This window comes from Chiloscyllium plagiosum, unplaced genomic scaffold (assembly GCF_037043375.1).
Source record: "Chiloscyllium plagiosum isolate Xiang-an unplaced genomic scaffold, Cpla_swu_hap1 HiC_scaffold_15, whole genome shotgun sequence".
NCBI classification, from domain to species: domain Eukaryota; kingdom Metazoa; phylum Chordata; class Chondrichthyes; order Orectolobiformes; family Hemiscylliidae; genus Chiloscyllium; species Chiloscyllium plagiosum.
In genome coordinates, this window is record NW_028270153.1 from 41,613,419 (window position 1) to 41,627,727 (window position 14,309).

Here is a 14,309-nt window from a genome sequence, read left to right on the forward strand (position 1 = left end):
ATCACCGTTAGATATTTTGAGACATGTTAGACCTGTTGAGATATATTTGACCTGTTCAGACATGCTATGACACACCTCTGGAGTAAGTGGGACTTGAATGCAGGCCTTCTGGTTGAGAAATGGGGACATTATCAGTACCACAAGAACCCTACTCTCCACCTGTATGATGAGATTTTCCACAATGTTTGCAACATAGTATTTAAGAGCAACATTTCCTCTAATAATTTCTAAACTGAAGACTGCACCTAGAAGACTCATTTATTGCATTGATGCAATGACATCTCCTTTCATAAGCTTAATATTCATTATAGGAATGAGGTCTGTCAGGTGGATGTAAAAGATCTCACAGCAGTTTTGAAGTAGAATTGGGAATCCTCCTAACGGCCTGGACAATATATATTTCTTTATGGTGCCACTAAAATAGATAATCTGGCCATTTATCTTACTACTGTTTTGATCTGCGCCTATTAACTATAATATTTCTAGGTGTCAAAAACAATGATAAGCTACATCTTTTAGTTATACCCAATTGAAGAAAGTGACATGTCCTAATTTTGAAAAGATAAAGGACACAAAACTGACAGTGAGAGTCAGTGACACAGAGTCAGTGAGACACTGACACTGACATTTTGATTTTTGTCAGTAGAATTGAGATGTTAGACATTATTAAAGAAAACTGGTCAATAGATGCTAATTAACATTTTTTTAAGACTGTTTATGGTCATATGCATTAAAAATGTTACATTAATTGACATGAAACCTAAAGTGACCATTATAAAAAATGAAATTGGCCTCCTATATCAGCATTATTTTAAGAATAAAACTTCCTAAAACTTGCATTTTCTTGAAAGAATTACTAATTTTATGCAAATAATGTATACCCTTTAAATACATTAACTAAAATTTTCTGTGCTGGCTTAAGAGGTAGCCCGAAATGGAAGAAGCAACAATTAAATTCAGGGATTGGCTCTTACGTGAAAAGATGCAATATCCTCACGATCCAGGGGTCTTGTGACATGCATTTTACCAGCAACTTGATCAATACTAAAAACCTCCATGGGTGGTTGATCAGCTCCAGGTCCAGTGATACTGTATCGGATCTGTATCTCCCTGTCTTTATCTGACCGAATCTGAAATGAAAACACATTGGGAGAGTTTAGTGTTTTTTAAAAGTGCTGTTAGGTGAAGTAATTATCAGATGAGTTGGCTATAGTTAGGTGTCAAATAAGTTTTTAAGCACACACCATCCTTGACACAATAAATTACAAAATAAAAGACAAGCAAAACAATTTTTAGAAATAATGTCACAATAATAAATTCCCATTGAATTGACTTTTCAATTTACTCAATTCTGTGGATAGGTTGACCAAAACTTTAATTGGAATACTCCACTCTAAAATCTGCAAGGAGTTACAATTTACTTTGAATTATGCTCCAAACTGTGTGCTTAAAAGGCAGGTAAACAATTTTGAAGTGTTTATAAACTTTACTATTTTCAACAGTATTGTAAGTAGCTCAATTAAAAGTTCCATTATATAAACAGAAGAACCCTGCTTGCATCATAGTCAAGTAACAAATTTAGAAACATGAATCAAAGAAAATATTTCAAATAGCTATTAACTAATCATGCTTCAATATGAACTGGAGTTAAACATTCCATCTTTCTCTTCAAACATCAGCGTTAACTGGTTCTTGATATGAATAAAATGGAAGGCTTTAAGGCTGTGAAATGTATAATATGAAAATGCTTTTGTATTTTTCTATTTAGGTTGGATAAATATAGCAGAATCATGTGCAGATATAGAGGGGTCTTGGCCACAGCTGGAGAGCTGGCGAATGCCACATGACATCTTTTTGTGTGATGGCCCAACACATTTTGATTCACTCAAGGATTTACAGGTCAGCAATGGGCCTTTGCTAAGGAGCAAGGACCCTGTGGCAGAGGTCTTGCCTGGCAAGAGCCACTGGCCAATCAGGAGTCAGGTGTTTTGAACAGCAGCATCACCAAAGGAGGCAGTGGTGACTGTATATATGGTCTACGTAAGGCTTAAGATCATTCTTTGATACAACACCAGAGTTGAGTGTTGGGAGAAGAGGGTTAACAGGTTGTAGGTGAGGAGAGACACCAGCAATTGGACGTACTCTGAGGGCACCACCTACCTGATTTTTGGTCTCTTGACCGGGCACAAAGTGCTTTTGAAGGATGGATCCTGATCACACCCTATCCTGGATCTGCAAACAGCCTGGCAAAGGGTGACATTATCATGCCCCCACATGGAAAGACCCCTGCACACCACAGGGTTAAAAATAGAGGCAGGAGTTGAACTGCTTATGAGTCTCAATTGGTGGTAGGTCAGAAAGTTAGTCCACAGTCGTTCCCACCGTGGACTTGATCATGGTTGACCTGAGACACGGTGCGATCCCAAATCATTAACTTTTCGCCTGTTTTAATACAGCTCACCCGCCATCATACACACCATAAGACAATCCAAGATTCCAGCCACAGACTTCCATAAAAAGCAGGATATTGATAAAGAAATAAAGATTATTTGGCACTCACTCATGGGAAAAGTGGGTCTCTTTTAATGATCCTACTCCACTAGCTACCTGACGAAGGAGCAGCTCTCCGAAAGCTTGTACTTCCAAATAAACCTGTTGGACCATAACCTGGTGTTGCGTGATTTTTATCTCTTTCAAAATTGTAAGCAACTAAATTAAACTAAGCAGGGTCAGCCATCCACTCCCTTCAATGTACAAGTTTACAGCACATAACTTCCTAAGCCATAAATATGAACTTCTAATATATAAAAATTGGAAATGGCAATGCACTTCTGAGGTTGAGTTCCAAACCTGGTCCCTTGAAACATTTCTGCTGAAAAGAAATTGCATCTACAATCCTCATTTCTTGCATTGAGACAATGACACCTCTTTTGAGCAGCTTAACATGTATTATGGAAACGAGGCCGATTAAGTGGATATAAAAGATTCCATAGTAGCCCTATAACGTATCACACAATTTGTCAAGCATAAAGCTGAATACAAACTGTACAAAATCTTTGACTTTTCCCAAGATAAATATCCCACATATTGATAAGCCAAAATATTTCACTCAAACATTTTAAATAACCATGACATGTTAAGTATAGTTTTCAAGATTACAAGTTCAGTAAAACATTATATATTGTCCAGTAAGACATGAGAACTTGCAAATAATCTATAAAATCATATTTAATACTAAAGAATGCAATTATTTACAACAGTTTTTGCATATCTATGTTAATGTTTCTTTTACTTTGTGGTACTTAAAATCTATTTGATTATTTGTCTCTTAAGAGAGAGGTTGCCAACAAAATTTCCCCAAAATCATTCTTGTGACTACATTTTCATAGTTGGATTGCAGAATTACAGGTATATGATCTGTCAGGTAAGTACTTGCCCATTTGCTCATCAACGATTTTGATTTGGAAGGAATTAAGGTAATTTTTTTTCAAAAGACCCCTGTCACTACTGCTTGTTTTGGACATATTTTGAAAACAAGTTTTCAAAAATAACTATGGGGAAGGAAGCTAATTATACTGCCATTTTCACCTTACTTTGTGCTAATATGGATCCAGTTTGTAACACATTCATAGCTTCTATTACCATTTAAATGACACAGCATCACTGTTTGGTTCTCTTTGTTACCGACCAAGTTAATGTAAATTTCTTAAACAATGGCTCACATTTGGTTGAAAAGTGAGAGCCTTTGAATGATGCATTACTTTATTCATGTGCAAATTGGTCAGAAGCATGTACTGAGGAAGAGTTACCCCGTGAATTACGAATCACACAAGTTGTTGAATGTTTTATGCCACACCACTATTAATCTCAGGAAAATAACATTTCTCCCTTAACCTCATTGTGATTTTCTGGGGTTGCTACATTTGTAAATGAATTGCTCATTAAACGTGCCACAAAGTCGATAACTAGCTTAATATCTTGAATGATGTGATAATTGTTAATAATGCCAATCAGCCTCTCCAGAAATTATCAGCCTGCACTTCCAGAAACGTTGCCTGCAAAAAATTGTAACCATTGGATCAATTAGCAGAACACAGTGCAAAATGCCTCATTCCAGCAACATCAGCGCAATATTGTTTATTTGTTTTACGCAAGAACAATAGATGCTTATTTTAGTTTTAACTAAATTGATTGACTATGCATTATCAGCAAGTCTATTCAAAACACTGTGATTTAAGTTTCCCAACTTTAATCAAGAAAATGCAGCAGACATTTCGCTTACAGAAACATAAATGATCAGAGCAGGAGTAGGCCATTCAAGCCCTCGATCCTTTTCCACCATTCAATACAATCATGAGTGATCATTAAGCTCAATATTCTGGATTAGTGATGCTGGAAGAGCACAACAGTTCAGGCAACAGTTCAATCCTATTCCTGATCTATTCCTGATGAAGGGCTTTTGCCTGAAATGTCGATTTCGAAGCTCCTTGGATGCTGCCTGAACTGCTGTGCTCTTCCAGCACCACTAATCCAGAATCTGGTTTCCAGCATCTGCAGTCATTGTTTTTACCTTATTAAGCTCAATAGCCTAATCCCACCATCTCCCCATATCCCCTGATCTCTTTAGCTGCAAGAGCTAAATATACCTCCTTCTTTAAAACACAAAATGTTGTGGTCTTAACCACTTCCTGTGATAGTGAATTCTACAAGTTCACCCATCTGTGGGTCAAGACATTTCTCATCTCAGTCTGAAAAGACGTACCCCTTATCTTTACATTATGACACTTGATTCTAGACCCCCACATCTGAAACATCCTTCCTGCATCCAATCTGTCTAGTCCTGTTAGAATTTTAGAGATTTTTAATGAGATCTTCCATCATTTTTGTTTCAAAAGGGGCCTAACCAATGTCGTAGAATCATAGAGACATACAGCACGGAAACAGACCCTTCTGTCCAACTCATCCATGCCAACTACATATTCAAAATTAGTCTAGGCCCATTTGCCAGTATTTGGCCCATATCTCACTAAATCCTTCCTATTCATATACCCATCCAGATGCCCTTTAAATGTTGTAATTGTACCAGCCTCCACCACTTTTTCGGGCAGTTCATTCCATACACGCACCACCTTCTGCATGAAAAATCTGCCCCTTAAGTCTCTTTAAAATCTTTCCTGTCTCATCTTAAACCCATGCCCTCTCATTTTGGACTCTCCAACCCTGGGGAAAAAGACAAGACATTCACCCCATCCATGTACAGCTACAACATTACTCTAAACTCTAGTGAAGACAATCCTAAATGACTCAAAGTCTTCTCGTATGTTAGTTCTGCCATCCCAGGAATCAATCTAGTAAACTTTTGCTTCACTCCTTCAATAGCAAGAAATGTTTCCTCGTGTAAGGTGCCATTAATAGATGACAGTCTTCTGCTCTTTGGCAATGACATTTCTTCCATGATAAAGTCAAGGAGTGAGGTTGATAGCTGATGATCAAGTGCTCAGCTCCATTCTCAGCACTTTGGACAATGAAGGAGCTCATGTTGGTCTGCATTCGAGCCTGAACAATATGACGGCAAATGGCAGCTATTGAAATATATAAATGCCAGGTAATGACCATCACAAACATGCAATAGTCTACCCTTCTCCCCTTGATTCTCAATGGAAACACCATTACCAAATTCTTCACTATCAATAGCCTAACACATATATCTTAGAGGAATCAGAAAATCAGGAGTTATTGCCTACATTCTGCAAAATACTCAACAGGCAGGACCCAATCATATTGTTGCCACTCTACCAAAAGTGGGAAGACATAACAATGTGGTCAAATAAAATCTATATTAAGAATGTTGTTGTATTTGTGAAAATACCCTGAAGCAACTTTTATATCAATAGATTGCACTCTGTGAAACTTGGTATGACAATTGACAATGATGTATACCCAGGATGTTTTGAAGAAACTTAATAAATAAATCAACGGCAATCATTATTCTTCACTCAAATGATCCCTGATAGTTGTATTCAAGCAATATGTTGCTGAACAAAGATTGTTGACTTACTTATGGTAGGCAAGCATCTACAGTTACCTGGAAGTTGCTGACCAATCTCCCTCTACATTTTTACCATGAAATGCTAAGCTGTCTGATACTCCAAATATTTTATTTTAGTAAGAAGTGCCAAACTATGGCTGCACTAAACTGGTTTTCACTGTGACTGTCACACAAGTGGAAAATGATTTGCCTTCACTGCTATTACTGAAAATTATTTTCATCACAAAAAACATTACCTGATGAAGGAGCAGCGCTCTGAAAGCTAGTACTTGCAAATAAACCTGTTGGTCTATAAACCTGGTGTTGTGTGTTTTTTTAATTTTAATTCTGACTGGCATCTCCACGTCAGAAAAAAAAGATCTTGCAGTTCTTGACTTAACAACAACCAGTAACACTTTGTGATCTTCAGACCAAAGAATCAAGATTCCTGCCCCCATAGGTGACTCATTTGGTCCAATTACTGCCATTTCAGGGGCATATGTAGCATACTGCACAAGCTTGTGGAGATACCAAATCAATTTATGGGCGGCGCGGTGGCACAGTGGTTAGCACTGGTTCAATTCCCACCTCAGGCAACTGTCTGTGTGGAGTTTACACATTCTCCCTGTGTCTGCGTGGGTTTCCTCCGGGTGCTCCGGTTTCCTCTCTCAGTCTAAAAATGTGCAGGTTAGGTGAATTGGCCATGCTAAATTGCCCGTAGCGTTAGGTGAAGGGGTAAATGTAGGGGAATGGGTGTGGGTGGATTGCTCTTCGGAGGGTCGGTGTGGACTTGTTGGGCCGAAGGGCCTGTTTCCCCACTGTAAGTAATCTAATCTAAAAAATGGTTTCCCTGAGGGATCAGTCGAGAACCATTTTATTTTAATACATACACAAATGACTTAAGAGTCATAAAGGTCTTTTTACCAGGACAGGATAGTTCAAAACTAGGGGGCAGAGCTTTAAGGTGAGAGGAGAAAAATTTAAAAGGGTCATAAGGGGGGAATTATTCATGCAAAGGGTGGTGCATGCCAAAAGAAGTGGCAACATTTAAAAGGCATCTGGATGTGTGCATGAATAGGAAAGGTTCGGAGGGATATGGGTCAAACACTGGCAAACGGGACTAGGTCAGTTTAGGATATCTGGTTGGTGGACTGAAGGCTCTGTTTCCGTGCCGAAGCAAAGATTCATTACTGTTGACAATGCTTTTGCCACTCAGGTTTGTGGAGAAAGTGAGGACTGCAGATGCTGGAAATCAGAGTCGAGAGGGTGGTGCTGGATAAGCAGAGCCAGTCAGGAAGCATCCGATGAGCAGTATGCTGGCTGATCTGCTGTGCTTATCCAGTACCACACTCTTGACCCCACTCAGGCTTGTGACTTTTCCATCCTGAGAACCAGGCCCACTGCCATAGGTTTCAGAAGACAAAAGTATTGCCCAAAATGGCAACTTCAACCACAAAGGTTTTTTTTCCATATGTACAACATTAGTGCCTTGTGAACTTATTATTATCTTAAAGATAATATCTTTAAAGCTTCTTAAACAATGATACTCACTTGGTTTACCATCGACCATGCACCAGCTTTCTGAAACTATCTACTGAAACTTCTGAGTGAAAACCCAACATAATCTGATAACTGGACCTATCAGCAATGTCAAAGTATGAAATTCCCCACTTTACATTAATCTACTCTCTCTCTCCTATCCAAAAAACTGAACATTCACTTCTTCTTTGTATTTGTTCCATACACATTAAGTTGGCAGAAACTCAACTGAATGCTTGCATCAGATGCAATACATCCTACTCACCTTCCACAATCATGAGACCTGTCCAAAGTGACTGCTGTTTGCCTTCATAATGATGCAACATCAAAACTGGTAAATTGACTTTCTGATAAAAGCAAGTTAGCAATTCACTCTGATCTACTCTTTCCATCAATATGATTCAACTTCTTAGATTCCTTTGAACTTCTCTGGGAGTATTCAACACAGGACGCTGCTCAATAACAAAGTTTCATTTGATTCTGATTCTGAAGCCCACATCCCATGAATAAATAGAAAAAAAACCTCAGAGTAAGTGCTAAAGTGATTGAATGGGAGGAAAGCAGACAATGAGACATAGACTGCATTTTAATGTAGATGCATGAGATGTGTGCCTGTCTCGTGCGCTAAATGCTTAAAAATGTGTTGCTGGAAAAGCACAGCAGGTCAGGCAGCATCAAAGTAACAGGAGAATCGACGTTTCGGGCATAAGCCCTTCTTCAGGAATGAGGAGGGCTTATGCCCAAAACATCAATTCTCCTGTTCCTTTGATGCTGCCTGACCTGCTGCGCTTTTCCAGCAACACATTTTTAAGCTCTGATCTCCAGCATCTGCAGTCCTCATTTTCTCCGTGCACTAAATGGCCTGGCATAGGCAGCCCTGACCTCCAAGTTAAAATGTTGAAGGACTGAACTGGTCTTTGAGTTGTGCTGAAAGAAGATGGTGTTGCTAGTGATTTGCCGTTGTTGACTTCTGTGAGAAGAGTCGCAGAGAGTGGAGTCCACGCATACACATTATTCAGAAGAAGCAATTGCAAGAAGATAGGGACATGCATTCATTCATCTGCAGCCACTAGGTGCCCGCTGTGATTTGCCTGTTAGGTACTTCCACAGATCAGTTTCTCCAAGGAGGGGGTGGGGGAAGAATTGGAAGCGGCACACATAAATGGCACGAGTTGGAACTTTAATGAGAGGCAGTGGTTAGTGGTTAGCACTGTTGCTTCACAGCACCAGGGACCCGAGTTCGATTCCAGCCTCGGGTGACTGTCTGTGTAGAGTTTGCACATTCTCCCCATGTCTGTGTGGGTTTCCTCTGGGCGCTCTAGTTTCCTCCCACAGTCCAAAGATGTGTAGGTTAGGTGAATTAGCCATGCTAGATTGTGTTCAGGGATGCATAGGTTAGGTGCAATAGCTGGGCAAATGTAGAGTAATAGGGTAGGGGAATGGGTCTGGGTGAGTTACTCTTTGGAGGGTTGGTGTGGACTTGTTTGGCCAAATGGCCTACTTCCACTCTATAGGGATTCAAAGAATTTCAAACACATGAAAAAAAGATTGTTACTGCTCAATGAAAAGCTTCTGAACTGACTTGTTAAGGCGCGAGGGGAAAAAGATATCAGAAATACTTTACTTGCCATCAAGAATCTGAGATTTCCAATCTCACCACATTTTCCCACCTTTCTCATCAATGTTCACCCTAGGAGGGAAACTCTCCAGCCCAATGGAATGTAGTTGAATATAAAGGGTTTTAGATTACTTACAGTGTGGAAACAGGCCCTTCAGCCCAACAAGTCCACACCGACCCGCCGAAACGCAACCCACCCAGACCTATTCCCCTACATTTACCCCTTCACCTAACACTATGGGCAATCTAGCATGGCCAATTTACCTGACCTTCCCCTTTTTTGGACTGTGGGAGGAAACTGGAGCACCCGGAGGAAACCCACGCAGACACGGGGAGAATGTGCAAACTCCACACAGACAGTTACCTGAGGCAGGAATTGAACCCGGGTCTCTGGCGTTGTGAGGCAGCAGCGCTAACCATTGTGCCACCATGCTGCCCAAAATGGGTCTTGGAGACTGACTAAATTTAATGATCTTCTTTGTATCATTTAGTTAGAATATATTTGTTCTGCTTTCTTACCCAAGATATTTAAACATCAAACATAAATAACAAACTTTCAATGCCAAACTATCCTGCCTGTGTTGGCACTGATTTGTAGATTCTGGCCTGCCTTACAAACTGCCTGAAGCATGCCAATGATGCCATTATACTGCCAGCTTGCTATGATTTATAGCATTCTATTTCACATTGAAACAAACATTTTTGTCCAGCTGTTATCAAGCTCTAGTGACTTTATCCAATTTTCAATAAATTCAAATCATTTTTAAAGAATGCATTAAAATAAATCACAAGAAGATTCTCGTCAGCTTCTGTGATGTCTGATGATAAAACGTCACCAGCAGCTAGAGACCAAAGCGATGCCATAAAGGAGCACCTCTTTCAAGTAACAGGGGTAGAACTTCATTTTAGATGGTTGTTAATAGGAAGATACTAAGTTAATTAAATTTATTTGAATTAAAATTCAAGAATATTCTGCAAATAAACCGACAAATAAGGTTAATTCACACAGCATGATTAAAGGTCTCACCAGACACCATTAGTTTCAAAGGTTTAAAGCCAGTCTGGAATATAACCAGACCAGATTGGCATCGTGCTCCAATCTAAATACCTGCTGTTTTTTTTGGACTCCAGCAGCACACTAGGTTGTACAGCGCAGTTTGTTCCTGCACGGGCTGCCCATGGCATAATATTGACGAATATACAAGACAAAGTGTGGCCCAAAAAGTCATTAACAGCAGAACAGGTAAAGAAAGGCAGTGGAGCTCACCAGCTGCAAGTCAAAAGGAAGGTTCCAGTGGCAAAGATATCCTGGCCATTGTGATTTGAGACTTTGCCGAAATCTAACTAGCAACTGGTCAAGATCATATGGACAATAACGTTCTAAGATCCCCACATTAAGTAAAGCCACATGTGGGATTCTGCCAGGGCCCATTTGCTAAGTGCTGTAATGTTGAAAAATGGGTAACTGACGCTGGACTGTCAACTCAGGACAATCTCACAAATATGACAGATGCATGACGATGATTTGGATGTCTGTGTTGGGATAGATGTGGCTTTAGGCGATGGCAGCTTTGACTGAGCAGTCCTCTACAGAATGCACTCTGCACACCCCAGCGTAATCTGTCAACATTGGAAAGAATATTTTCAACAATTCTTTGACCCAAGAAAACACAATGGCAACTGACATTCTCCAGGTTATTGCTCAATAGCCTGTGATGAATTGATGGGTGAAGTGCCATCAATGGAAGACATGAACGGATAAAAACCAACATGGCATGTGGTTCTGGTAGTATTTCAGCTGAGGACTTCAGAACTGGTGGGATTAAGTTCCCACAAAAACTCTGGGCATTAATGTTACAGATTTGGGAAGATGATGAGCCAGGCTCCCCCTACCCTAGGTCCTGGGCCTCCTCCACTGCCGGTCCCTCACCACCCGACACTTGAAGGAAGAACGCCTCATCTTCTGCCTTGGAACACTTCAACCCCAGGGCATCAACGTGGACTTCACCCGTTTCCTCATTTCCTCTCCCCACACCTTACCCCAGTTCCATCCTTCTAGCTCAGTACTGTCCTCATGGCCTGTCCCACCTGCCAATCTCCCTTCCAACCTATCAGCTCCACCCTCCTCTCTGACCTATCACCTTCATCCCCACCCCCATTCACCTATTGTACTCTTTGCTACCTTCCCCCACTCTCCTCTCTGACCTATCACCTCCATCCCCACCCCCATTCACCTATTGTACTCTTTGCTACCTTCTCCCCAGTCCCACCCACCCCCTCCCCATTTATCTCTCCACCCTGGAGGCTCCCTGCCTCTATTCCTGATGAAGGGCTTTTGCCTGAAACATCAATTTTCCTGCTCCTTGGATGCTGCCTGACCTGCTGTGTTTTTCCAGCACCACTCTAATCTAAACAGCATTTGCAGTCCTCACTTTTGCCTACTTTTCTCCCCCTACCCCATCACCACTCCAACTCACTCAACTGCACAGATCTGAATTGCAGAAAGCAGCAATTGTAACCACCTTCAAAACCAGAGATAACATTGTGCCATGGAAACCATTCAGCTATTTCTCTCAAGTCTTTTGCAAGGAGAATCTCAACATAAATACTTCAAATCACGTAGTTCAAGAGTGTGGTGCTGGAAAAGCACAGCAGGTCAGGCTGCATCCGAGGAGCAGGAGAATTGACGTTTTGGCGCCTAAGCCCTTCATCAGGAATACTTAGTTCCTATGGCTGAGAAAATCCTTCCAGAGAGAAACCTTACTTTAATTGAGCAGAAACCCTGATATTGTCCTTGTTGTAAATAAATCTATGAAAAATATCAAGAACAAAACCAGGAAAGCTTCAGTACATTGACTGACATGACCAAAACATTTAAATAAATGCAAAATACTGTGGAAGCTGGAAATCTAAAATAAAACAGAAAGTGCTGGAAATTCAGATCTCACAGTATCTGTGGAAAGAGAAACAAAGTTAATGCTTCAAATTCACTGTGAGTACCCGTGTCAGTCCCATTTATGCCTGTGTATTTGTGAGATTATTATTTTTTATTATTTATTTGACTCCCTACAGTGTGGAAACAGGCCCTTCGGCCCAACAAGTCCATACCGACCCTCCAAAGAGTAACCTACCCAGACCCATTTCCCGCTAACACATCACAGTTTCTTAAAAGTGGGCGGCACGGTGGCACGGTGGCTAGCACTGCTGCCTCACAGCGCCAGAGACCCGGGTTTAACTCCCGCCTCAGGCGACTCTCTGTGTGGAATTTGCACATTCTCCCCGTGTCTGCGTGGGTTTCCTCCGGGTGCTCCGGTTTCCTCCCACAATCCAAAAAAATGTGCAGGTTAGGTGAATTGGCCATGCTAAATTGCCCGTAGTGTTAGGTGAAGGGGTAAATGTAGGAGTATGGGTCTGGGTGGTATACGCTTCGGCGGGTCGGTGTGGACTTGTTGGGCCGAAGGGCCTGTTTCCACACTGTAAGTAATCTAATCTAATCTAATCTAATCTAATCAAACCTTTAGGCAATTTAGCATGGCCAATTCACCTGACCTGCACATCTTTGGACTGTGGGAGGAAATCGGAGCACCCAGTGGAAACCCACGCAGACACGGGGAGAATATGCAAACTCCACACAGATAGTTGCCTGATGGTGGAATCGAACCTGGGACCGTGAGGCAGCAGTGCTAACCACTGAGCCACCATGCTGCCCCACAGTTTTTGTTTAAATCATTATCACATTCCTGTACTGTAGTGAGATCTGGACAACATACAAGAGATACACGTAAGAGCACTAAAAACATTCCATTAGCAATGCCTCAATTGCAGCCTTCAGATTCAACAGACAGTTGAACAATATTAGTGTCCTTCATAAAGTCACCTACTCAAACGTTCAAGCAAAGTTCCTGCAAAGTCAACTTTGATAGACTGGACGCTGTTTCCAGATGGTCAAAAAACCACATTCTATTTTATCAACTCTCAAATGGTCCACATGCCAGACAAGGTCAAAGAAGTGTTTCAAAGGTACTCTGATGCTCTGCTTGAAGCACATCAAAGTTGACATCAATGACTGAGAACAGCTTGACACTTGTTGCTCCAAATGGCCACATGCTCCATCAGGTTTTGATGACACAGAGTGACATAAAGAAGACAAGAGAATGAACAAATGCTGCACCCAGCATTCCTGCCTCCTTGTGGAAAACCAACCCTCAAGCGTCTTCCTGTGAAGTCATATGAAACCCATGTTCACTGTGTGAAGACACCATCCTTGAATTGAGGGACACTGATGACAATGGCACTGTCTGGCTTGGCCACACTTTAGGGAGTTGCTGACATATAAAATGCAGTGTAACATTGGAACTTTCTCCAAAGAAAGACAATGATACTGAACAAAAAAACCCAAAGAACTGTGGAAACCAGATACAAAAACAGAAATTGCTAGAAAAACTCAGCAGGTCTGGCAGTATCTATGGATAGAAAGTTTAAAGTTTAAAAGAACTTAGTTCTGGAGAAGGGACATTGGACCTGGAATGTTAACTCTACTTTCTCTGCACAGATGCTGCCAAATCACCTTATTTTTCCCAGCAATTTCTGTTTTTGTTTTTGACAATGACACGGAGTTAAGTCTGTCCATAAAATGTGGCACATTACAACGTTGGGGGAAGTGTATATATGGGGCATGGTATCACTAGGGGCATTGAAGGGGGTAAAATAAATCTTTTAGAGAATGAATCAAGATTTATAGTTCACATGCAAGCAACAAAACTGCTCCTCAATCAGGGAATTTTAGAGAAAGTGAAAAAGGGGAAGAAGAAAGAATAACATCTATATCTAAAAATCATAACAGGTTTCTATTTTTAGTTGAACCCTTTTTCAGTTTATAATTGTCAGCCAGCCTACAGCAAGTAATTGGAAGACCTTTCCCTTACACAAATCAGATTCTTTTATACTCTGAAACAAAAGACAAAACTTTGCTGTTTAGTACATTCAATGCTTTCAAAAAGTATTCATAAGCCCATTTTCACACTTTTAGAAGTACATAATTGACTACAATTAGGTATTTTAAGTGCTCCCACAAAAGAGGTAATGCATTCATTTTCAGACTGATTGTGCACATGAATTGCCACC

The 14,309-nt window shown here is 40.7% G+C and overlaps 1 protein-coding gene across 2 annotated transcripts in view; it reads right to left on the reverse strand.

The window, feature by feature from the left end:
• Positions 1 to 14,309, reverse strand: part of LOC122560076 (cadherin-4-like) — a 673,208-nt gene that overhangs the window by 158,436 nt on the left and 500,463 nt on the right. For both annotated transcript variants that reach the window (XM_043710292.2, XM_043710293.2), the window contains one exon: positions 975 to 1,130. In XM_043710292.2, the coding sequence (XP_043566227.1) occupies positions 975 to 1,130 (156 nt within the window). The remainder of the gene's footprint in view (positions 1 to 974; positions 1,131 to 14,309) is intronic.